This window comes from Sapajus apella, unplaced genomic scaffold, assembly GCF_009761245.1.
Source record: "Sapajus apella isolate SASKATOON/1434 unplaced genomic scaffold, GSC_monkey_1.0 scaffold86, whole genome shotgun sequence".
Taxonomy (NCBI): Eukaryota; Metazoa; Chordata; class Mammalia; order Primates; family Cebidae; genus Sapajus; species Sapajus apella.
In genome coordinates, this window is record NW_022437026.1 from 5,714,960 (window position 1) to 5,737,678 (window position 22,719).

At 46.7% G+C, this 22,719-nt stretch overlaps 1 protein-coding gene and 1 long non-coding RNA gene across 2 annotated transcripts; both read right to left on the reverse strand.

The window, feature by feature from the left end:
- Window positions 1-675: 675 nt before the first annotated feature.
- FGF6 (fibroblast growth factor 6) lies at window positions 676-15,014 on the reverse strand. Its single transcript, XM_032254513.1, has 3 exons — window positions 13,824-15,014; window positions 12,750-12,853; window positions 676-3,213 (listed from the first exon to the last, which is right to left on the reverse strand). The coding sequence occupies exons 1-3, from the start codon at window positions 14,167-14,169 to the stop codon at window positions 3,037-3,039; spliced, it is 627 nt and encodes a 208-aa protein (XP_032110404.1). The 5' UTR covers window positions 14,170-15,014; the 3' UTR covers window positions 676-3,036.
- A 1,611-nt stretch (window positions 15,015-16,625) lies between these two features.
- On the reverse strand, window positions 16,626-21,177 carry LOC116534241. The gene is made up of 2 exons (XR_004261642.1): window positions 20,219-21,177; window positions 16,626-20,173 (listed from the first exon to the last, which is right to left on the reverse strand). It is a non-coding gene; the product is annotated as an uncharacterized LOC116534241 (long non-coding RNA).
- Between the last annotated feature and the right edge of the window lie 1,542 nt (window positions 21,178-22,719).

The following is a 22,719-nucleotide window of genomic DNA, read 5'->3' on the forward strand; positions in this document are numbered from 1 at the left end:
GGGTCTCGCTCCGTTGCCCAGACCGAAGTGCAGTGGTGAGATCTCAGCTCACTGTCATCTCTGCCTCCCAGCTTCATGTGATTCTCATGCCTCAGCCTCCCCAGTCCTAGTAGCTGGGATCACAGGTGCATACCACCACTGCCCAGCTCATGTTTTGTATTTTTAGCAGAGATGGAGTTTTGCCGTGTTCCCCAGGCTGGTCTCGAACTCCTGAGCTCAGACAATCTGCCCACCTTGGCCTCCCAAAGTGCTGGGATTACAGGCGTGAGCCACCACACCCAGCCAGGGTTTGACTTTTCTTAAACCTAAAGTCACTTATAGGAAAATAGGAAAACAGAAAGCTCTTGAGAGAATTTCTTTGCATGGGAAGGATTTTAAAGAGTCACCCACACATCCCTGCATCTAAAGGTGGTATTCAAAATACTTAGCAACCAGATGGGCGTGGTGGCTCATGTCTGTAATCCAAACAGTTTGGGAGGCTGAGGAGGGCGGATAGCGTGAGCTCAGGAGTTCGAGACCAGCCTGGCCAACATGGCAAAACCCTGTCTCTACCAAAAAAAAAAAAAAAAAAGAAAAAGAAAAAGAAAATTAGCTGGGCTTGGTGGTGCACACCTGTAGTGCCAGCTACTCAGGAGGCTGAGGAAGGAAAATCACTTAAACCCAGGAGGTGGAGGTTGCAGTGAGCTGAGATCACACCACTGCACTCCAGCCTGGGTGACAGAGCAAGACCCTGTCACAAACAAACAACCCCCAAATATTTAGCAACTGATATAGCATGGGCCCTGGTACCAGTTAGACAGACACCCAGCCCCTCATAACCGGTGCTGGTGCAACTGCTATGCAGTGGCTGAATAGCATGCCTGCTTGACTGTAGGCATTTCTTAGCTTCTTCTTCTCATTCCTAGCATGAAAAATGAAAGTGGACACTTGGGGAGACACCTTGCCAGGATTTGAGCAATGTTATGCTCCTCTAGAGAGATGAAGGAAAGGGCTGGCAGTCCAAGGCTTTGGGGATTCTCTTGAAGATGGCGCCTCTCATGCCATGTGAGCTGAAAGATCTCGGAAGAAGGGAACCTATGCTATGGGACCTAAAACTTCTCCTTTTTTCTCTGGATCACTGTCACACCATCCCCTAGCCATTCCACACTCCAAGCTCCACTGGGAACTGATACGCACCTCAGGTTCAGGGTGCCTGCATTTCTGATGAACCCTGTTCAAGAGATTGATTGCACTGAACAAGACTCCCTAAAAAACAGCTTTATCCCCACCTCCAAGCAGACCTGCACTTCAATATTCCAAAGAGTCAAGATGGACTAGGTTTCTCCCTTTCCTACCACATCCGAGGCTCTGCCACCCACACACACACTTCAGGGTTTCTACTGTCTCTTCCATCTTTGCATACCTTGGTGTGGCTTTTTCCTCCTCACCCAGCACATGTCCTCCCTGACATCTGCAGGGCAGAGGAGGTGGCTGGTGAGGTCTCTTTCCCTTTGACTACTGATTACATCTTCAGCTCGGAATTCCTCTGCCCGGATCTATCTATAGATGGATGCAGCTGCAAATAGTAAGGTATGTTGAAGACGAAGGTATTCGCAACAGATGAGGATTGTCTTGCAGGTCGGGGCCCCCGAGAGTCGCAGAGGGTGTCAGGTCATTTTGTAACTCGATGGTTCACATATGCCAAAAATATTTGCACTCTGATAGGGCTCTCTCTCTGGTTTCAGATTTAGGAACATTCCAATGGTTCGGGAATCTGAAGGCTCCAGGCAGACAACATTTGTAGTCAGTTGGGGAACCTCTGCTTTAAATACTCTTAAGGACAGAAGGCAAGAAGGCATTGTGCGGCAAGGAGCTGCTTCAGCTTGGCTTCTTGATTTCACGGGATTATCACTCCTCTTCTACTGCAGGGAGGAAGACAGCACAAACCCTGGAGGCCACGGTGCCCATTCTGCTGCATCCAGGCACACACAGCGTGTATGTGAGATGAGGATGAGCAAGAAGGAAGTGAGGGTATCAGATGAGAACTTGGGTGCATTTCCTGGACATAGTTGGAGAGGAATTGCCATCTGTAGTCCAAAGCCTCTCTACTTCCTTCATGCCCTATTTTGTCCCCCATCCCTCGCCAAAGAGGTTGTCATTATTAGGATCCTTGTCATCTGAGGTTAAAATAAGACCGGTTCAAAGTGAGGAAACATTATGGGCAGGCAGCCTGGCCCCTGCTTGTTCTTGGAGCCACACACAGCCTGAGTTCTCCAGGCGGAGTGGCTCTCCTAGAACATCCAGTGCCTTCTGCTGCCTCCACAAGCCTTCCTCAGCTGCGCTGGATGCTGCTGTACCCCTTAACTCCAAGAAGGGAACAGCTTCTCCCCCAGCTTCCCTGACAATTTATCCCAGTATCCCCAGAGCCTTCACTGGCAGGAAGCTTGAAGTGCCTGATCAGTCTCTTTTGGGTTTGCAATACAACCCTACACTCTCACCCTGCCGTCTCTGCACTTTGAGGATGGCTGCTTCCCGCTGACCTGTGCAATTCATGTAGTCAGCGGCCTCTGAAAGGAGAGATGATTGGAAAGAGGCAGAATGGGAGCACACATCAATCATACTGGTTTGACAAGTGACGTTCGTACAGGCAGATTCCTGCAGCGATGAGGCTAGGAGAGGGAAACTCGATGCTTTGAAATGCCTTTGCTCTGGGAATATATAGAACGCTATATGGATATACAACAATGCACACAAACTCCTACCCTGGCCTTTTCCTTTGCACATGGTCACATTCCTCAAGTGTCACCGATACCTTCTTTCCTTGGGGGAGATCACAGCACGGGATCCATTGCCATTCTAAGATGCTGATTGCAACCCTCACTTGAATGGGCTACATGCCATGGGGTCCAGCGCGGCCAAGGGCAACAACTGGGGCCTCCCCAAGTGCAAGATAAGCCTGACTCAGAAGCCATGGAGGGCAAGGGGAATTATTTCCTTGTGCAAAATTCCAATAGGACACTTTCTGCTTTAAATCTGTGAGCCTTCTTTTGTGGGTCCTTACATCCTGGGAAGGAAATGAGTGACAGTCATGATCAGGGACACCTTGCTGCCCCGCTTTGCCCGTCCGTATTTGCTCAGGGCGATGTAGGTCCCTCGGTACAAGTCTGACTCGTAGGCATTGTAATTGTTGGGCAGGAGGGTTTCTCTGAACTTGCATTCTTCTTGGAAGCTGGGCTGTGAAAGACATGGGCAAACAGCAGAGACTGGGTTACAAATGAGGAGGGCTGCAGACGCCAGCTGGGCTGCATAGAGGAGGCCCTTCTGATGGGCGCCCCTTCCTTTCCCTTTGTGAGGCAATCACTGTGAGGTCTGAGCATCCCGGGTGAATAGAATGGTGAGCGGTTAGGACGGGAAGAGGTTGCAGGCTCTCATGGTTTCCTCTCACCTTCTTCCCTCTTTTACTAGAAGGCCCAGGGACACAGGGGGATGGTCTGTAACACATGGGGCAGAGCTGAGGCTCTGCCACTCAGGTCTCCTGACTTCCAGAGAACTTTCTACTAAGTCTCTAGATGGTAACTTATTCCATTCAAAGAACAGACCAGGGAATGATACAATAAGCTGTTTTCTCAAGTGCACTGTGAGAGGGAGTCTACTGGAGCAGGAATGAGAGCCCAGGGTGCTATTTTGTAACTTTTCTACTTCCCAGTTTTGCGGCCTTGGGCAGGCTCCTCCTTTTTCAGCCTCGGTTCTCTTTTCTGCAAACTGTGTGTGTTGGGGGAAGGAGAGAGGTGGTTGGTGAGGGGGAGGAGACACAGACGATCTCTTAAGCCCTTTCCAGCACTCTCTCTCTTTCTTTCCACCTGTGGTTCCTCGGTCCATCTTTCTTGGTTTAAGTCCCAAGTTTTCTATCCCTCAAATAGGCCCATTCTCAGTTTTGACTTTGAGCCTAGAAGATGTCTGGTGCTTCCTAGACCAGGGGTCCCCAACCCCCAGGCTGCAGACCCATATCAGCCAGTGGTCCATGCCAGTGCAGGAACCGGGCTGCACGGCAGGAGGTGAGCGGTGGCTGGGCGAAGCTTCATCTGTTTTATCCCCACTCCACACCGCTTGCATTATCACCTGAGCTCCGTCTCCTGTCAGATCAGCAGAGGCATTAGATTCTCAGCAAGAACCCTGTTGTGAACTTGGCATGAGAGGGATCTGGGTTGCATGATCCTTATGAGAATCTAATGCCTGGTGACCGGAGGTGGAACAATTTCATCCCAATACCATCCCTCCATCCCCCATCCTGTACATGGAAATGAAATAGTCTTCCATGATACTGGTCCCTGGTGCCAAAAAGGTTGGGAACTGCTGTCCTAGACAATCATAGCTCTCCAGGGATATGCAGGAACAGAGATGGTGAGGAGCAGGGATTTTTACTGGGAAAAAGACCTGGTTCCCAATATGACAGTGTTGCCAAGGAGTCTGGGACCAACAAAAAATGGCCCTTTCCATGCTAATTTGGTAGAGGAGTGTGTGTGGACCACCTGTTTAGAACATGAACTCTGGACTTCCTTTCTCCCATGCACAAGTTCATTCCCAGTACATCACCCCAAGTCCTCCTTCTCTCCTAGAAAAGAAGACTCTTTCATCTGCAACCTGCCTGGGTGGCTGCCCTGAGGGAGTGTGCAGGGATTTCCTGTTCTTGTGGGGAAGCAACTGGGTGGGGGCTAGAAGAACAGAGAGTGAGGTGGGAGCCAAGACCTGGGATCTACTGTTTTTTTCTTTTTTTTTGAGATGGAGTCTTGCTCTGTCACCCAGGCTGGAGTGCAGTGGCATGATCTCAGCTCACTGCAACCTCTGCCTCCCAGGCTGAAGCACTTCTCCTGCCTCAGCCTTCCAAGTAGCTAAAGCTAAAGGCATGCACCATCATGCCCAGTTAATTTTTGTATTTTTAGTAGAGACGGGGTTTTGCCATGTTGGCCAGGATGGTGTTGATCTTTTGATTTCATGATTCACCCACCTCAGCCTCCCAAAGTGCTAGGATTACGGGCATGAGCCACCACGCCTGGCCCCAGGATCTACTCTTGAAAAGAACTATAGAATGAGAAATGGGTGGAGGATAACTTCTGACTCCTTCTTGCTCAGGTATTTAAAAAACCCCACTCAATGGCTGCTGGGCTGTGCCAGAGGTGTTCTCTGACCTTCTGTGAAGGAACTGTACTGTGAGTGTCTCACCTGGCTGGCAAGTAGGTAGATGAGAAGCTCTTGGCTCGTTCTCTTCAGAAGGGAAGCAACTTGGGTAAGTAGCTTGCCCCTCAGGGGCCCCAGACTCCCAGAGACCTTTCGGTGGACCTCTCTGGCAACATTTTGAACCGCCATACTTTCTTTCCCAATAGACTACAAAATCCCTGAGATGAGGACTGGGTCTTGCATGGTACATGATGCTGAGTCAATGGTGGTTTAATAAGGACAACATGGGTTTGGTGGCTCACACCTGTAATCCCAGTACTTTGGGAGGCCAAGACAGGAGGATCACTAGAGCCCAGGAGTTTGAGAGGAACCTAGGCAACATAGCAACATTTTGTCTCTACAAAAACTTAAAAAAAAAAAAAAAAAAAAAAAAGCCAGGCATGGTGGCACATGCATGTAGTCCCAGCTACTCTGGAGGCTGAGGTGGGAGAATCACTTGATGTCAAGGCTGCAGTGAGCCATGACTGCCCCACCGCACTCCCGCCTGGGTGACAGAGTGAGATCCTGCCTCAAGAATAGATAAATAAGTAAATAAGGACAACACTGAAACATAAGGGGGCCCCTGCATGGGAGGCTCTTTCAATGTGATGTGGGAGAGGGCGAGGGGACATCCTTGCCTATGGAAACACAGTGAAACTCCCCCTATACATTTTCCCTATGTTCTTCTCTCCTGCTTGCAGCTTATTTACAAAGCACTTTCGCTGATATTAACTTGCTTGAGATAAACGTGAAGATGTTCACCAGCCATGTCAACTGGTTAATGCCACATGAGGGGGATGGGTTTTCGTAAGCTTTCCTGTTCTCGTTTGGGATGCTCAGTACATATTTGCCAAATGAGTGAACGAAGGGATGCCCATTTTGGTAAAAAAGGATGAACTAATCAACATCGGGCAAGAACATATTTGTGCCACAGCTTTCAGGTTAGACGGATGACAGTAGGCTCTTACTTAGCTATGTGAGCTCCGGCAAATCATTTAACCTCCAAAGCTTACTGTTCCCTCCTCTGTGAGGTAGGAACAGTAAGAAAAACTATGTCGTAGAATTGGAATAAGCATTAATTGAAATAATGCATGGAAAGTCCTGGGAACAATGCTTGCTATATAGTAAAATTAAAAAAAAAATCATTATTAGTATTCTTCTCTAAGTAAATCATGAGCTACTTTACATTAAAAACCTTAAAAGACTGCCTTACCCTGGATCACCAGTCCCATAAGACTTGATGTGGGTTACTAGACAATTTAGCTTTTAAGTTCTGCGATTTTTGACCGAGTGCCTGGGAGACAGTGAGCTGACCTGGAAGAGCAGGAAGCGAGAGTAAGGGCAGAGGTTGATGTTGGCTATGAACCACATCCCCTCAACAGGAGCCTCTCTGGACCCTGGTTTTCTGCACTGTGCACAGGGAGTAGACTTAGTCACAGGACTTCGACTGTTGATGGGCAAGCCTGGGAGTAGCAACACCAGCAGAAATTCAGCTCAGAACTGATGGAAAGATTCCAAGTAAAGCTACACTAATGAGAAGTCTAGTAGAGGTAAATGAACAAGTTAGAATCTGGCAGTAGATCCCGACACATACATGGATGTAAAATAAAGTGAATCTAAATGATTATAAGGTAAAAATGATACTTTAAATAACTAGAGAAAACATGATGTTGGAACAACTGAATGGTATTTTATTACAATAATAAAGTTTGATGTGTATGACTTTATCCCTTACATCAAAATCAATTCCAAAAGGAGCAAAGATTTAAATGTAAAAAAGAGTAACATTAAAATCAAGAAAAAAAAATTTTAAGGGTACCCCTGACACAGAAAAAAATTTTAATAAACTCAGAATCAGGAATATCTTTCTAAGCAGGACACAACAAAATTAAAGCCATTTAAAAAAAACTAATAAACTAGTCTTCTATTTGAAAATTATTACCTAAAATAAGAACAGAAATGGCGAACTGGATGAAAATACTTATAATACACTTATGTCCAAGAGTACATTTTGTTACTATATTCAGACCCCTAAACTCACTGGAGAACGAACAATGTTTATAAAACAGAAAATTCTCAGGAAAGGAAATATAAATGACATTTGAGCAGAAGAGAATATGCCTAATAAGAGAAATGTAAATTATAACTGTGCATCACATTTTTAGTGGCCAGATTGCAAAGAGAAAAGCATTTGACACTATGCTCTCATTAGTGAGGGCATAGAAACTAGGAATTCTCATTTAATGTCCCCTGATGTATGTACTGTTATGATCTCTATAAAGAACAATTTGGCAATATCTACCAGAATAAAGGATGAATATAGCAACTGATCAGCAATTCCACTTTTAGAAATTTATCTAACTGATATTCTCATGCGTGCACCAAAGTTACTACAGCATTAAATAACAAAAGACCAAAAACAATGTATCTATTGAGACGAGTAACTGACTCAATTATGGTAGATCCACATGATGGAAGCCTATAAGCCTTGAAAAAATAAAAAGTCCCTCTACAGTGGCATGCAATGGCCTCAAAGATAGATTACTAGGTGAAGACACGAGGTTTGAAACAGTGTTAGTATAGTATGTTCCTGTTAGTGTGATTTTAAAAAGATGCTACCAGAGCGTGCACATTGTGCATAGGCTATTTCTGGAATGATACAGTGGTAACTGTGGCTGTCCCCAGGGAGGAACTCAGTGGCTTCAAGACAATGGTAGGAGTGAGACTTTCCATAGAATATTCTTTGATACTTTTTCTTTTTCCTGAAAACATGTTCCTATGCTACCTAGTGAAGTAAGTAAATTATTTAAAGTGGGAAAGGAATTTAGGGTAGCAGATAGGCCAGGAAATGAAGCGAGAAAACATTTTGATCAGAAACTGGTGGTCTCCTCCTCGTTGGGTCACAGCCCCTCTCCACCCACCAGCCTCCCCCCTGTTCTAACTTTGTACGTCCCTGGAGAGTAACCCGCCCAGTCGGTTCCAGAGAATTTATTTCTGATCTGGATGGTGGTTAAGGGAGAGGTTTCATGTGTTGTTTGCAAGCTCTAGAGAGGAAATGAAATCTTGAGGCGGAGGAAGGGGAAGGGGGAGGAACTGAGTGACTCGGTCAAGAAACTCTCAAGCCATTGCCCACTTCCCGCTGCCTAGAATGTGTCCATTTGAGAACCCAGCCTTTCCTAAACGTCCGGGTCTCCTAAAACATGATTGTTTAAGCGTGCATGACCATGGTTGTATAGCTTGTACTTTCTCTGGTCATTAGATTTTGGATCATTCAAATCTGCTCCCCTTCAACATACACACTGTTTTTTTTTTTTTTTTTTTTAAGTTTACCACTTTTTTTCTTTCCAATATGCCCTTTTCTCTAGCCTGTCTCATCTCTCTGGCCTTCCTCAGAATCCTGTACAAAACTAAAGTGAAAAAAGACAACTAATAGATGAAGCTTGTGTTAGAAGCCCTAACCTTCCCTTGCTGTTCTCTCTCCTCTACCCTTAGCACCCCTATCCGTGGGGTTCTGGTGGCCAGGAGGCCTGTGGCATGAACGGGAGATAACTCGTTTTCCCCGAATGCTTTGATGCAGCCGGATGCTTTAGGCTGATGGGATTTTCCCGCTGCCCAGAGTGATGTTCAAGACCCAGCCCCTTAATTCATCTCCATCAGAGCCCTGAGCTTTGAGTTCTCATGGCTCAGTAATGCTGTCTCCTCACCTCTGGTGAGGAAAGCATTTGAGCCAAGTGAACGCCGTGTTTATAAAAGCAGCTACCATGTATGATTACTTGAACAAATGAATATCATTCCACTGGGTCACATTTCCTGGGCCCTTCGGATTCAAACCCCAGCATGACACTATTTTAATTTCCATGTAAGTCTATTCAGATTTATGTGCATTTGGCATTCACTATGGAGAAGGGCATTTTTCAGAGAAGCAAGCACATCCATGGGGTAGAAATGCCCCTAAATATGTGAGGAGAGGACAGGAAAAGGCCTGGGACCAACCCAGCTATTGGTGGAGCAGGTCCCCCCTCTGTAGAGTGGGGCATCCCAAAGAACCCCTTCTTACCATCCTGCATAATGCCTGGGATCCCAGGGGATTGGGAGAGGGGGAACAAGATAGCCACCCTCTTGCCTTTAAAGCTAAGTCATCTAGACCAATGAGGATCAATCCTGCCTTTAAACATCTTCATCCTATGACTGCTTAGGCCATTGACCCCTGTTGCTCCTGGGAGTATATGTTGGATGGAGAAAGATGGGGTGGAAGGATGTGGGCAAGAAGGAAAAATAAACCAGTGCTCTGTCCTAAGAATTTCTTCTGTAGCCCCTGACTGCTTCTTTCCCTGTGTAGCTGAAATATCATCAGCTCTGAAGATGCCTGCATTTTCTAACCCTTTTTCCTAGCATACAACTGCACTGTCAATGTAGCAATGGAAAGTGTTTTCATCAGGTGTTTCCTTCTTCTCACTCCTGTACAGCTCTTTGTAGCAGGTGAGGATTTGTATGCAGGGCATTGGGCCTCTCATAAGGGCATGCACCTCCTGCTGCACTCCAGGCCCATTTCCTGGCACTTTCACATGGGGGGCGTCCGTCCCATTCCCTCAGGAGTGCCGCTCTCTGCTAGAGTGGCAGCTGAGTCAAGGAAAGACTGGTCTTCCCCTCCCCTAATGTAATGCCCCAGATCATAATCAAAGGTCTCTGGAGGAAATCAATTTTGTCCTCTGCACATTGTCGTACTGTTGAAGAAAAGGATGTAAATGCAGTTATTCTTAGTAAAACTAAAGTCACTTGAGAGCATAACTGAATTGCTAGTCTCTTTTTGCTAGCATGTATTTTTCTCCACCGAAGGATTCTAATAGAATCCACTATGAGGTGGAGATCCTTGATGTTTTGTTTTCTTAGTGTTAAAGGGGATCAAGGGGGTTAGAATTCACTGATTTCGCCTCAGTCTACACCTGAGAGAGCAGAGGTCCAAGCCCAGAGAAGTTCAGTGACATTGCCCAAAGACAAGTAGCTAGAGGGTAGGCCGGCCAGGAACTGGAACCTGGATCTCAGAGCCCTGAGACAGGGCTGCACACAGTTGTGGCTGCACCTGTGACCCTGGAGACGCAGTGTTCGCAGCTGCAAAGGGAGGATGAAGATCAAATGCACCTCGTAGGGGTGCTGCGAGATCATGCTGATAAAGCCCTTGGCAGCCTGGTGCAGTCCAGCACAAACAGTGGGCTAGTGCTCAAGGCAGGGCAGCTGTTTATCTAAAGGGCGGGAGATGGGCAGACTGCCCTGAGCCTCTACACCCCTCTTTCCAGGAGACAGACGTGTGTGAAGCCACTTCTAGCTGGGTTTTCTTGGCCCTTATTCTCTGCCCACGAGTTGTTGCCTTGTTCTCCTCACCAGCGCCTCAACCCCAGCCCAGTTTCCCTCCCCCACCCATGAGAAATGCCATATAGTGGCGGTAGCAGCTGAGCCTGGGAGATGAGGCAGCTCAGGGGGCTTAAAGGGAAATAGTGTGAATGAAATAATCACTCAGCGGGAGTCTTCCTGGCTCCAGGGATCAGTTGGCAATTGTTTTTTTAGACTGTGATAACGGCCTCTGAAGGGTGGGGAGGGAGGAGGTAGAAGCTGTTCAGGAGCATCTGGTCCTGAGCCACACAAAACGTCAGGTGTCCCAGGCTTGGGGCACAGCTGTCCAGCCCTGCTCTCTGTGTGCAGGTCCGGCTGGCCCTGAAGTCCAGGGAGGAAAATCTCCCTCCCTAGAGAAGATGCTCTTTGGCCAAATGCTACTGAGGGTGCAGGTAGGAGGGGTGGGAGGGCAAAGGCGAAGGGGGTGGGGTCTTTTCTGCAGAAGTTCCCATTCTCCTGGACTTTGCTCATTTAGTGAGCCCAGCAGCTCATCAACCTGCTTAACTCCCTTTAAAGTCATCAGCCAATAATGTGCTGCAGAGCAAGGGCTGGGGTGGGAGTGGGGGGCTGGGGTCACAGGCATTAGGAGTCAGCCTCTTTTTCCTTTGAAGTCCCATAGCCAACAGCCCAAATTCCCCTCTCTCCCAATCCCCTGGGATCCCAGGCATTATGCAGGATGGTAAGAAGGGGTTCTTTGGGATGCCCACTCTACAGAGGGGGGACCTGCTCCACCAACAGCTGGGTTGGTCCCAGGCCTCTTCCTGTCCTCTCCATCACTTTTCCAGGGAGCAGTAAGAAGGCTATGTCTCTTCTGTCTCATCTCACCTGGCCCTCCAGCTCTCAGGTTCAGTGAAACTTGGGGGGCTGGATGGTCTACTGCCCTCCAGAGGCCATGTAGCCTGCTGGCCCCCAAGCCTGCCTGTGCCTCAGAAACACCTGGTAAATTTAAAATACAAAAATAAACAGATTTCCAGGCCCACATCCCAGCTCTGTTGAATAAGAATCTCCTAGGTAGGTCCCTGGAAATCCATACTTTTAACAAGTTACCAAGGTGACTGGAGATGCGCGCTGTACACAGAACCATGTGGGAGACCCATGGTTTTGAATGCATGCCGTATGTCCATGCAAAGCAACCCAGAATGAGAGATGTTAGCAGTAAAGATTTTGGGGCAGAGGCCACCTGGTGAACCCGTTCTTGTATTTCATAGACCTCCTCTGTTGGGATGGCCCCACTGGGATCCAGTGCCAATTCTGGATCTATTTCTCTACCTCCTGATCCTTGGTTTATCCTGCAAGGGGCAGTAGATCCTCCCTCCACACCCTCCCCATAAATAACTTTGATATTTTTTGAGGACTGCTCTGAGGTCTTCCTTTTTAGCTTATTTCTGTCAAAGGAACTCTCCATTTCTTCAGTTTCATAGGGATGTTTGCCCAGCCATATTTTGGAATAAGCCAAATGATGGGCTGAAGGCCACAGGAACAAGTAGGTCAGTGAGAGCAGAAGTTTTGGTCAATGTGCTTAGAAGTTGGTTGCATTAACCCAAGTGCCAACATTGGCGCTCCCAGGGGTGACCTATGGGGTTGGGGATGGGAATGGGTGGGACCTGGTAACTGTCTAAAGCGTATAATGGGGAGGCTGCTTCTCCAGCCTGTGTGATCCGAGACAAGAGGATTGAAAACCCTAGCGCAGAATCTCAGCACAGTGATGAGGATGAAAACAGCCTCCCATTCCACTCCTCCTGCTGTGCACTAGGCCAGGGTGTCTTGCAGGGCGAGTGCCTGCAGGGCAAGCAGCACACCCAGGCAGAGAGACAGGCTTGCGCTCGGGGCCTTGCCAATGCAGGGAATCACACCTGCCCACAGGCTTGGATGCCACAATGCAGGTTTCCCTCTGGCCCACGGGCTCCCTGAGCCGTGGTTTCTGTTTAATCACACAGGCTCCATCTGGCAGGTGGGAACAGAAGCAGCACGGAGTAGAGGACAATCACTCGTGAGGCTGAAGAAGCAAAAGCTGCAGTGCCCTTCCCTTGCACATGCTCCTTTCTCAGCCTTTCTTTTCCCATTTAGATAAATAGTCACTTCTCTACTCAGAATTTCGTATTATTTTCTTCAACTGTGTAAGCATCGAGCCTTGTAAACCTGGCACTTTCCCGGCCTGGTGAACTCACCGTTGCGTACAATCTTCCTTCACTGTTCATGGCAACGAAGAGGGCACTTCTCACTCCAAAGAGACTCACCACACCTCGCTCCACGGTGGAAATTTCTAGTAGGCCTGACAAGGAAATGGGAGCCACATTACCTAAGGCTCGTGCAAATCAGACTGGGAACTTGAGCCAACAAGGACATCTCAGTCCATCCCCCTTCTCCTAGAAAGTCTGACTCTCTGTCACCCCTCCCATGATCCCTTTAACTCTAGGAGACCCTGGCTGCTGGACTCATCAGGTGCTGCGTTGTGCTGTTAAAAGTCCACTTCTGCAAGGGAAAGTTCTGATGTCGGAGTTAGGGACTGCAATGACCACTTAGTTATCTGTTTAAGATGAGCTCTGAATCTGGTCTTTCAATGACAAAATTACTTGAGGTCCTTGACTTGGGTAAAAAAAGTAAATTCTGATTATCATTATTCTTCATGTGTACTCTACATGTTTCAGCAAATCTCAACCCATCCTGAAAACACAGCAGCCAGACCACGGCTGATGGCTTTCTTGGATCCTGCAGCCCCCATCCTTTCTTGGATAGGAGACTAACCATACAGTAACTTGTCAACTTGCAGGGTAAGAACCTGGAGACAGAGGGAGCTCACTGAAGTGAAAAGAAGGATATGCTTCAGTTGGACATTTTGCAATTGAATTTCCCTTTCTTCTCCAAGAGGGAAGCTGAATAAAAATGAGCTTGTGTCTAATTTGATCCCAGTATACTAACCCATTCTCCCTACCCCTACCTCGGGGGCTTCCCAGACTAATGGTTCCCAGTGGTCTTACAAGGCATCAGATGGGCCAGTATTGTTGCAATAGTTAGTGCCACTGAGGATCGAACCAAGGGGATAGCAAATAACACCAGGATGCTTGGACCCCAGTAGACCAAGCCTGCACCCAGGCAGAGTCCCACAGAGTCATCTAAGCGGTGAGCAGCATTTCTGCCCCCTTTATAGTGCATCGTGTCCACTAGAGCAAGGCACCTTCACCTTTTAGTCCTGCATGAGCCCAAGCCCCCAAGCGTCCCAACTGGCTGCAGCTGGCACTCACTGTAGGGGGTCTCCTTGTGGGTCCCGCTGATCCGGCCGTCGGGGGGCACCTGGAGGTGAAAGCCGATGCCCACGTTGCAGTAGAGCCTCCGCTGCCGCTTGATCCCCACCAGGTAGCCACTTTCCCAATTCACCCTGGCGATCTCTCCAGCTAGCCCCGTGCGAGACCTGGACAGCAGGGTGCCCCAGCCCCTTGAGTCCAGCTGCGTGTTGTTGGCACGGGAGCCCGCAGGCAAGGATACCACCATGCCCACTAGGATGCCTAGGAAGACGAGAGCCCACAGCGTGCCCTGAAGACGTCCTGCTCCCTGGGACATAGTGATGAACAGCTTCTGTCCCAGGGCCATCCACCTTGCCTCTCAGGCACGTGGTCAGAATTAATGGCCCTAAAAATACCGCCCTTCTTGTTTTTCTCCCTCCCGCATGGCGGCAGGGGCTTATTTTTGGAAGGCAGATGAAGGCTGCTGACATGAAACCAAAGCCTGCATCGGGCACTCGGGTTGAGAGCAGAGGGACCCAGGCTGAGCCGTGGCCGGTAGAGACCATGGCTCGGGGACACTCTCTAGCTCACCCGCTCACTCTGTCCGGTGTCGATGATATTTGATTTGACCTATCTTTATAGTTGGTACAGCAGCCCGGCCCTCCCCTCCACCCATCATCACCCTGACGTCAACCCACCCAGCTCACTTATCCAGGGCTGTAACATTAACCTGTTCTTGGGCCTGGCTGCCTCCCCAGACCCCCATCAGCCTCCACACTCCCCAGGGGTTCTGGGAGCCACTGCCATTCCAACTATGAGGCAGGAATGAAGTGAGCAGGGAGCATTTCTGGGGAAGTGGGGAGTTGGCTGGGGGCCCAGGGAAAGAGAGAGGCGAGAGGCCACCCAGGACTCATGCTGGGCAGAAGTTCTCGGCCTGGCAGTGCTGGCTCCTTATTTAGAGGGCAATAGGTAGAGGCAGAGATGGGAGGCTTGTGATGGTGATGACCGTAGCCTGCAAGTCACCCTTGAGGCCTTTTCATTGAAACAGCTCATGGTGGAGGGGAACACTGAAAGGCCAAATCCTTTCAGCAGGAGGGCACAAAAATTCTCAGGTCGTGGGAGGGGGGGCTGTCCAAGGAGGTTTAAGATTGTGGAGGGAGGCGCCGGGCGCGGTGGCTCATGCCTGTAATCCCAGCACTTTGGGAGGCTGAGGCAGGCAGATCATCTGAGGTCAGGAGTTCAAGGCCAGCCTGGCCAACATGGTGAAACCCCATCTCTACTAAAAGTACAAAAATTAGCCGGGCTTGGTGGCGGATGCCTGTAATCCCAGCTACTCAGGATGCTGAGACATGAGAATAGCTTGAACCGGGGAGGCGGAGGTTGCAGTGAGCCGAGATCCTGTCATTGCACTCCAGGCTGGGCGACAGAGAGAGAGTCTGTCTCAAAACAAACAAACAAACAACAAAAGATCTTGATTTTGGAGGGAGGGAGGGCAAGGGCGAGGTTTGCCTGCTCACTGTCTTGGTCACAGCATTCAACCGGGGTGGAAGTTGTGTCTGGCCTTTGACATAGCCCACTGGCCATTCTCCTCCCTGGATTTATCCTTGGCATGTGACTGATATTATTCCCATTTCACAGATGAGGAAGCTAAGGCTTAGAAAGGTTAAGTGACTTGCCCAAGTTACCACAGCTAATAAGTAGCAAAGCCAGAACTCCTAGGGTCTGCCTGAGCCTAAAGCCTGTGCATGTCTAATGCTTGCAGTAGAAGTTGGCTGGCCCGAAGAGTCTATTTAGCTCCTTAAATGCCAATAGCACATCATAAAGTTATTTTAGTAGCATAAAATGATTCATTTGTTAAAAGAAAAAAAAAGAACTTGAGTGTCTTTGATGTACATTGGAATGTCTGTATTTGCAGATAACTTTTGCTGGGCTGATATTACACCCAGAAACTAGTAAAAATATTTCTGCCAGGAAGTTATTCCTACACCCATTTTTCTTTTCCCCATATTACTTTTAAATAGATTACATGTCTAACTGAAGTAAAAAAAAAAATGTTAACCTGCCAAAAAACCTACCCCACAAATTGCTATAGAATATAAAAAGGAACTATTAATACGTCTCTGATGATGAAAAAGTTAACAAGGGTCACCTGGGGAATTGAGTTTAAAATCCTGTTTCTTGTGCTTCAATCCAGGTCTTAATCTGTTGGTGAGACATTGGCACTGATTGTGCAGGGATTGGAAGGAGTGTGTGAGGTGACAACAGTGACATACAGATGGATATGAGCCTCCTGAGCAGTCGAGCTGGTCCCAGCGGGCAGCTTCCTTAGCCACACTCTGCACGCATGCTGCAGGCTGCAGGCAGCCTGGAAAAGCTGCTGGGGCAAGTCCCATGGCCCAAGGACTCTATTGAGGCACCAAACCTTCTGCTGTGCCCTGGGTTCCAGCCACCGGCCTATGGCTTCTACCTGCCTTCTCTCTGCCCTTCGGCCCATTCACTGGGTTTGATGCTTGGATCAAATTTCTGTCGAGCCATGTAATTCAGTGTTGCCCTAGACATGCCTTCTCAGATCCTGTGAAACCCAGACATCTATTATTACCCTCAGCTGGTGAACTGAATGGAGAGGGCCATAGGTACCCCTTATTCCTACTCTCACCACAGTGCCCCCAGTTTCCCCATTGGTTTCCTCTCCCCAGTGGGCCATTGCCCCATACCCAATCTCATGACCACCAGCACTACCATTTCCCACAAGGAAAGATGATGCCTTATGGGCTCAGATTGAGTCTTCTGTGTAGGCCTTCGCTGGAAAATTGTTTTTTAAAAAAATCTTTCTGCAAAGTAAGAGGCTCATGAATAATCCAAAGAGAAAGTTGTCAACAAAAAGAACTTCACTTTGGATTTCCCACTGGGTTTCATATAGTTAAGCTTTCATGGATGCAAGAGCAGTGGGGACACTTTCTCAGTGATGCTGTATGGAATCTTGTGTTAATTATGCTGGTGGTCTTCACTTAGGGAAGAGACAGTCCAGAAACATTTTGGATGGTAAGGAGAAGTCAGTCTGAAATTAACACTTGCCTTGGGTAAGTGGAGAGGTGCTCACCAGCAGAGCTCAGAAACTCTGTGGAATTTCTTGGTACCCATCCACTTTGGAACTGCCTTAGGAGAGGGATTAAACTATAGCAATGTCCATGCCATATACCAATAAAAATGGTGAAGCTTCTGAGATTCACCTCATCCTAGATTCCTCTCTGTGCAGAGGCTGTGGTTGATTTCTCATAAAATGAGGCTTTGGAATGGGGATACCTGGATATGAATCTCAACTCTACCATTCATTAGCTGTGTGACCCTGGGAAAGTTCTGGACCTCTCTGAGCTTCATTATTTTGTCATCTGCAAAATGAGATCTTTACTTCCAAAGGTTGTTATAGTGACGAGCAATAATAGATGCAACTGGCCCGGTGCAGAACACAGCATAGCTATTTCCCAGAAATTTATCCGAAACACATTGAAAATCTCTCACCCAATTAAAGAGGACAAACCCAAAGTCAGAAAGACCATCTCTCATCTCAGGGGGTGGGAGAGACATGTGGGCTTCCAGTTCTTCATTGCCATCCACAAGAGCATATGTTGTGATGGCTGCTAACATATGCTGAAGCAGGCAGCCTAGATTCCTCAAATGTTCTGAAAAGCAGTGAGAGCCTTGGTGTCATCCCCTGTTAAATATAAAGCTTAAGTAATTCATGCTATTAAAAAGCCTGGGTCTTATTTTTATCGGGTGATGTGATGAGGCCGTGTTCTCAATGCACCTCCTCTGCCTGTCTCTATAGCAACTTTACTGTGCTCACGTAGCCATATATTTTGCTGAAGGCTAATTAAGTTGACAACTGGTAGGTCTTCTTGGCTTACCAGATTTGCACTTGACCCTTCTCTTGGGGCTTAGGGACCCCTATGGATGTGAAGTGATAGAGAAAAGAGTAACAGGTGGAGGAGGCCTCTCTCCATGGACCCCTCTTGCAAATAGTTGGCCAACAGCCTTTGGGGATTGTCAATCAGTCTTGCTGGGTGAGCCAAGATCCAGTGGAGGTGAGTGGGAAAATATGTTAATGTCTGTCTCCTTCCACAGAAGGGTCCTTGACCCCGAGGGGGATGCCACGAAGCATAGATTGGTCGAATTTGGCAGTGCTTAGCCACACAGACCGTTCGCATCATCTGCATGATGGAACTCCCTCCGTCATACCAGGAGGTTGCTCTCTGTGACTCCTGTGTATTACATAATCAAGATCAAATGCCCGAGGGGCGACCAGAAGGGAAAGCACATACAACTCAGACGAGCCTCCTCCATGTCGATGGTGAAAAGCTGTGCTTACTCGTATCTTTTACATTTGGTTTTGAAAAACTAGCATTTGCCTTTTTCTGTAGATAATTTAGAAAACATGGAAAATGATAAGGTGGGAAACAAAAGAGCTGTTTGTACTTAGTGTCTTTCTATCTTTTGTCTCAGAGTCTGTCTTTGTGTGAGCTTGGCACAGCGGCCTGGATACCTCCCTGTATCTCCTCCGAATTTTGCTCAGACAGGCACCTCTGCAACTATCTCTGCTTTTTTTTTTTTTTTTTTTTTTTAGTGGTAGAGATTGCACGTGGGATTTAATAGGCATGAAATGGACGTGTGTAGACATGAGGATCTAGGAAGGACTCCTGCCCTAGGCCTGAGCAAAGAGGGACATTTGCAGCTCATAAACATGCTGCAAAAGGGAGAATTCAAGAGAAAAAGTTTCGGCTGATCAACCGTGTCCAGCTTGGACTTCTGCAAGGACAATCCTGCTATTATCTTGCCAACTATTCCCTGGAGAAGCCTCAACTTTGTACTTTCCTAGCAGAACTCAGCTTTTCCTAGGCCTCATCACTTACACAGTGGGAGTCATTAACAGTCATAATCCACATTTCCCTAGTTCATGCTTCTTCCAACTCGTGTGGAACTTCACTCCACTACCAATCACCCCCGAGATATTCCTGCAGTTCCGTAGCATGTCTCACATATGTTCATGAACATGTGATTGCTCCTGTCTGGGCACATTGCCAGGCACCTGTGTGGATCACCCTGTTCTCTAGCCCTTCCACCTCCTGCTGGGCAGCCCAGGGGTATTCCCTTCCTCACTACAGCTCAGCACCTGAAGCCCTCAAGGAGCCAGAGCTGCTTTATGTTCTGTTTCAAAGCCAGGAAGAATGCCTTAGTCCCCTTCTTCATGTTATACCTGTTAAAGAAAATACCTGACCAGAACGACTCATGCCCTGGTGATCTGCTCATTTGAAGTTTTTTTCAGACCCGCTGCCCTGCAAAGGACTCAGTCTTGTTATAGGTTGAGCTGATCAGGTGGGATTCCCATTTTCTTCCATGTAGATTATTTTTCTGAAGGCCCCTCAATCCCTCAGACAAATAGACTTCTGCTGGGGCCAGCCCATCCGCATTGTTTAGATGTGTCTGAATCCTGGCTTGAGTTCAGACTGGAAACCCTGCCCCACTCCCAGAGACCCCTACAATGGGAAGGGAGGGAGTGCCTGAAAACACAGCTTTGTGGTCCAGTTGGTCACCAAGTATTTGCAGAGTTTTCTGGGAGGAAGGTTATGATTCTCTTCTCCACACTAGAAATCATCTTGCGTTAAAGTGCTTCTTGATCTATCCCTTCAATCTGAGTCCCACTGTGGCTGTGCCTCTCAGCGTGACTTCTATCTTCTAGCACTGCCTTTCTTCTCTGACTCACTCACACTCTCCCCTTCCCCCTCCTTACTATGCTCCAGCCATAGATGCAAGCCTAGAGGCTCAGCCAACTGCCAAGAAAGCAGCACCTCAGGGCTGGCTGACCACCACGGTCACACATCTCAGCTGAATTTGCAACGGGTCAGAGGAGTCAGATAACTTTCTGGAACCTCAGAACCTAAGGGATTTTGGCTCTGCTCAGAGTTTTGCGGTTTCTCAGATTTGCCTTTCGTGATCATCATCTAATAATACCTGCTGCGTGCTGAGGCGGGCATGCACCCTGCCAGCCACCAAGCAAAGTTATGTAAAAGACTCACCCCTTAGTGGCAGGCTCCCCAGTGTGACACAGAAGGCCCTCCCTGTCCTGACCTCTCCTGGCCTCTCCAGCTCCATCCGCTGCCTCTCCCTCTCTGGGAATTTTTGGTTCAGCAACCTTAAATGGCCTGTTGTTCACAGGCATACTGTGTGCTGTTTCTGCCTCATGTTTTTGCTCAGACTGTCCTCTCTTTGCTTGGTAAATTGCTTCCCTGTTTAAAGACTCAGCTTAAATGTCACCTCCGGAAGTAATCCCTGACAACCTTCCACCTGTCTCTAAACTGGATTCAGTGGCCTGTTCCCTTCCCCTCTTTCTCGGCCTCATTGATATTTTGCACGATTATCACTGTCACTGCCCTTACTGGGTTTATAATACTCTGACAAGGTGCTGACTTTGATAGTGAAATTCTTAAGGCATCAATGGCATCTTCCCTGTATATTCAGAACCAAGCACCATGCCTGCCAGGCAATACAGTTTATTAAATGTTTGAATTAATGTTGAATTAAAGGCTTTAAATCCACGGATTTCACTTGATGAGTTATTCTCAAACAAGGTCCAAGTCCTCTATAGAGCAGTGATCAGAATTTTGGTGGGAGTGGGATATTAATTTGAAAAAGCACTTTCGATATAATGATTTGCATTTTGTCATTTAAAATAATTACATTGAAAAATTCTGCTTTCACTATGATGCAGAAACTTGTGTTGGACTTGTACTCCCATAATAAACAACAATAACACTGGACAAATAAATGAAACAGCAGTTTTTAAACATTGGATAACAGGAAGCACAGGACTATGATCCCTGAAAAAATAGGAGACAAATAAGATGGACCCCATGATCATCTCCTCTCTCTGCCTGGGGGCACTCTTCAGACCTCAGAGCATGAAAGGAGAACCCACGCCAAGTACAGGGGTGCCCATGAGTGGAGGGTTCAGAGATTGAAGTTTGGTGAGGCTAAGGCAGTCACAGTTTTCAGGGCAGAGTGCCAAAACAGAGGAAGCGGCATAGAGAAAGAGCTGCAGAAATCGGTATAGGTTTGCTCTTGTGTTTGTTGCTGAAAGCTAAGCCATGCAAGTATGGATAAATACCAACAATGTATTCAATTATATTATGTATGCTTATGTATGAGTGAAATGATAATTATGCTATTATACAGTTAATGGGAGGGAAAAAATAGAAATGTTTTATTATAATGTACTTGCACTATCTGTGAAGTGGTACTGTGCTATTTAAAACTTGGTCAGGAATGGTAGCTCATGCCTGTAATCCCAGCACATTGGGAGGCTGAGGCATTTGAGGCCAGGAGTTCAAAAGCAGCCTGTCCAACATGGTGAAAACCTGTCTCTACTAAAAATACAAAAATTAGCCTGGCGTGGCGGTGCACACCTGTAATTCCAGCTACTCAGGAGGCTGAGGCAGGAAAATCATTTGAACCTGGGAGGTGGAGGTTGCAGTGAGCTGAGATCATGCCACTGTCCTCCAGCCTGGGTGATGGAGCAAGGCTTCATCTCAAAAAAAAAAAAAAAAAAAAAAAAGAAGAAGAAAAGTGAACCTGAGGATGTGCACGATGACTCACATCTGTAATTCTAGCACTTTTGGAGGCTGAGGTAAGAGGATTGCTTGAGGCCAGGAGTTTGAAACCAGCCTGGTCAACATAGCGATGCCTTGTCTCTATTAAAAAAAAAATAATAATAAATAAATAAATAAATAAAAGCAAAAAGTAAAAGTGGGCTTGACTTATTGTCAATGTATATTGCAAACACTAGTGCCACCACTGGAAAAAAAGTAAAAAAATAAGTATAGTTAATATGCTAAGAAAGGAGATAAAATAGAATTATAGAAAATGTTCAATTAAAACTAAGAAAGGCATAAAAAGAGCAGACAACAAAACCAGGAACAAATACAAAAGGCAATGAATAGAAACAAAGTAACAAATATGAGCATGTGAATTCAGTGATATCAATAATCACTCTAAACATCAACAGACTAAATACACTAATTAAAAGAGATTGTCAGAGTGGATCCAAAAACAAGACTTAACTATATGTTGTCTACAAGAAATGCACTTTAAATAAAAACACATAAATAGATTAAAAATACAGGAGTGGAGAAAGATATACCACATTAACACTAATCAAAATCAAGTAGGAGTACCTATATTAGTTACAGACAGTACAGACTTCAGAGCAAGAATACTTATCAGCAATAAAGCAGGACATTATATAATGATGAAGGTGTCAATACTCGAGAAAGACATAGCAATTCTTAACAAATAAATCCACTATTATAGGTAGAGACTTCAGCACCCCTTTATCAGAAATAGACAGTTACAGCAGGCAGAAAATCAGTAAGGACATGGTTGAACTCAACAGCAACATCAATCAACTGAATATAATTTACGTCTATAGACAACTCCATCTTTAAATTTCACATTATTCTCAAACATACATGGGATAGTCAATAAGCTAGACTAAATTCTGGACCATAAAACACACCTGAAAAAATATGAAAGAATTGAAATGACACGATGTCTGCTCTCAGACTATAATGGAATTAAACTAGAAGTCAATAACAGAACTATAGATGAAAAATCCCCAAATACTTGGAGACTAAACAATGCACTTCTAAATAACACATGGGTCAAAGAAAAAGTTTCAAGAGAAATATAAAAATACTTTGAACTAAATAAAAATGACAATACATCTTACTGAAATTTGTGAGATGCAGGGAAAGCAGTGCTTTAGGGAAATTTACAGAATTGAATGCATGTATTTGAAAGGAAGAGTATCTAAAAATCAATAATCTAGCTTTCACCTTAGGAAACTGGAAAAAGAGTAGACAATAAA